Raw genomic sequence first — 2,616 nt, 5'->3', positions numbered from 1 at the left:
AATTAAAAAATAGATCTGATTAATTTATTTTAACTTTTCCTGGACTCTGTTTAACACAGACACATTATTATTTAATTATAAGAAGCTAAATATTATCAGCCATCCACACGCGGGCCAACATTTTCACAAGAAGGGGCCATATGTAGGAGGGAGTGTGTCTGATTTCACTTAATGCTGTGTGTTGGTAATTACATCAGGCTGGAGGACCCTCCGTCACCCTCCTCCCCCTCCTCCTCCTCCTCCTCTTCCCCACCTCCCTCCTGTCCTCCCCTGCACGGAGCTGATTGGTCGCAGGGAGGCAGCCGGGACAGAAACTGCGTTGTCCTGGTGACCCGGCCTCTGTGCGCTCCAGCCAGCTATAAAACCCCGCGGTCGCACGCAGGCGTGCCAAATGGGCTGTCAGATGCGATTTGGAGTAACAAGTGGATTTGACGTGCAGGTTTTCTCACCATCGCGCTTGGAAACACTCCTGGTACGTGGCTGGTTATTTGTTCTTAGGCATTCTGATGGACAGTTAGTGTCCGGGTGTTTATGACTGTTCTCACTCTGCTTTATTTCTGTCGAGTCAGCAGCAAGCAGAGATGCAGTGTAGGAAAGATATGACCTCTAATCGGATGATTACATGTGAATGTAAAGATAAAAGAAAAAAGCAAATGTGCAAAAATATAAGTTGTGTTTAAAAATTAAAGTGCTGCGTTCAGGGTACGTTTACTGCTTTAGGCAGTTTAATGAAAAGTCAAATTTTATCCACTACTTTAAGTTATCAGTTAAGCTGATAAAATTGCCATATATTTTTTTTTTTATCAGCAGTCGTTGTGAGCTTCAAAAACGTATGATCTTCAGTGGTGGTGGGATGAGATGTGGATTTTTGGAGTTCAGTAAATTAACTCAAAGTTTCCTCTCCTCAGATCACAGTGCTGGACTAAAGACCATGGACTCAGACACAAGCCGCGTTTCAAGCAGACCTTCATCCCCCGAAGTGGACGACATCTTCCTCTCCACCCTGAAAAAGTCCGTGCACGGCTTCTCCGGCGCCGTGTCCTCCACACAGAGCGACTCCCCGTCAGAGATCCCCGGCCTGCGCGGCCTCTCCGCCGCCGACGAGGACGCACTCGCCCTCCGGCTCTCCAAGAAAGACCGCAAACTCCTGTCAGAGAACGAGCTGCAGACCATCCGCCTCAAGATCAACAGCCGGGAGAGGAAAAGGATGCACGACCTCAACGTGGCCATGGACGGGCTCCGCGAGGTCATGCCCTACGCGCACGGACCGTCGGTGCGCAAACTCTCCAAAATCGCCACCCTGCTGCTGGCTAGAAACTACATCCTGATGCTGAGCAACTCTCTGGAGGAGATGAAGCGGCTGGTGAGCGAGATCTACGGCAGCAGCGGGCACCACGGCGGCTTCCACCCGGCAGCCTGTGGGACTATGACACACGCGGGGCCCGTGCCGGGACACCCGGCTGCTTCCCACGCTTCACACCCGGCGGTGCACCACCCGCTCCTCCCACCGGCCGTCTCCACCGCCTCCCTGTCCGCGCCCAGCATCTCCGCCGTCACTTCGGTCAGACCCCATCACGGACTCCTCAAAGCGCCCGCTGCCGGCGCAGGGCCGCTGGGCAGCAGTTTCCAGCACTGGGGCGTTGGCACCGGGATGCCTTGTCCGTGCAGCATGTGCCAAGTCCCGCCTCCGCATGTGACCAGCATGAGCGCCGTCACCATGCCGAGGCTGGCCGGCGACTCCAAGTGACTCCAAATTATCTGGAGACGAACTTTTGGGCTTGTGACAGACTCTCCAACATTATTCCTCTTTTTATTTATCTTTGTCGCTGAATCCGTTGAGTACGGAGCCAGTGAAGAACAATGCGCTCATTTTCCTTTCCTTGGACTTTGGGGTTTTTGCAACTAACTTAGTGTTTTATGGTAATTAACCTCAACTGTAACAGAGCTCCTAAAGCACAACAGCTTATCACTGGAAACCTTTGATGGCCCAGACATGTGTGTGTGTGTGTGTGTGTGTGTGTCTCTGCAGTTATTTAAAGATCACATTGAACCCTTGAGTGGGCCTGCAGGAGCAAAGGTCACAAATCAAACCACGAATATAGAGTGTAAATATGTAGATGAATTATTCTGTTTAAATAGTCGGAGATATCATATATTAGAGTCTTGTTAATGTGCGGGAAGACTCCCACACCCCTCACATGTTGCACCTGCTTTATTCTATCCGTCTTATTCAATGCTTCTCTCCTTATGTTCTCCCCAGTAGGCTGTCATCATCTTTTCTGTCAAACAACGACCACTTGTTTATTTTTTTAATAAAAAAAAATGAAAATGATATTTATTTACTTATTTTGGACGGGAATTTCAGATGAATCTGATTATGTTGGGGGTTGAAATGTAAAATAAAGACGATTAATTGAAAAGGAAAGAAAGTCTTTGGTGATGGTTTTTTTTTGTTATCTTTGCATAAGTTAAGGATGAACTTGGCACCAAGAGGCCGACAAGCACATGAACACTCAACACCAACAGTATTACAGACACACACAATATACTTTAAACATCAGACTGCTCTTTTTTGTACATTTTGAGTCAGAAATATGATTCATTTTAGGCTTTAAA

General features: G+C 48.2%; 1 protein-coding gene across 1 annotated transcript; it reads left to right on the top strand.

The window, feature by feature from the left end:
• The first annotated feature begins 357 nt into the window (after nt 1-357).
• On the top strand, nt 358-2,380 carry olig2 (oligodendrocyte lineage transcription factor 2). The gene is made up of 2 exons (XM_049593726.1): nt 358-472; nt 909-2,380. Exon 2 carries the CDS (start codon nt 932-934, stop codon nt 1,745-1,747), a length of 816 nt encoding a protein of 271 aa, XP_049449683.1. The 5' UTR covers nt 358-472; nt 909-931; the 3' UTR covers nt 1,748-2,380.
• The last annotated feature ends 236 nt before the right edge of the window (nt 2,381-2,616 follow it).

The sequence above is a fragment of the Epinephelus fuscoguttatus genome, linkage group LG13 (genome assembly GCF_011397635.1).
Source record: "Epinephelus fuscoguttatus linkage group LG13, E.fuscoguttatus.final_Chr_v1".
Classification (NCBI taxonomy): domain Eukaryota; kingdom Metazoa; phylum Chordata; class Actinopteri; order Perciformes; family Serranidae; genus Epinephelus; species Epinephelus fuscoguttatus.
Note: the sequence above shows the minus strand (reverse complement) of the source record. Positions and strands in the feature narration are given on the sequence as shown.

Coding starts and splice junctions, on each gene's coding strand:
- olig2 (XM_049593726.1), top strand. CDS start 932: ATGGACTCAGACACAAGCCGCGTTTCAAGCAGACCTTCATCCCCCGAA.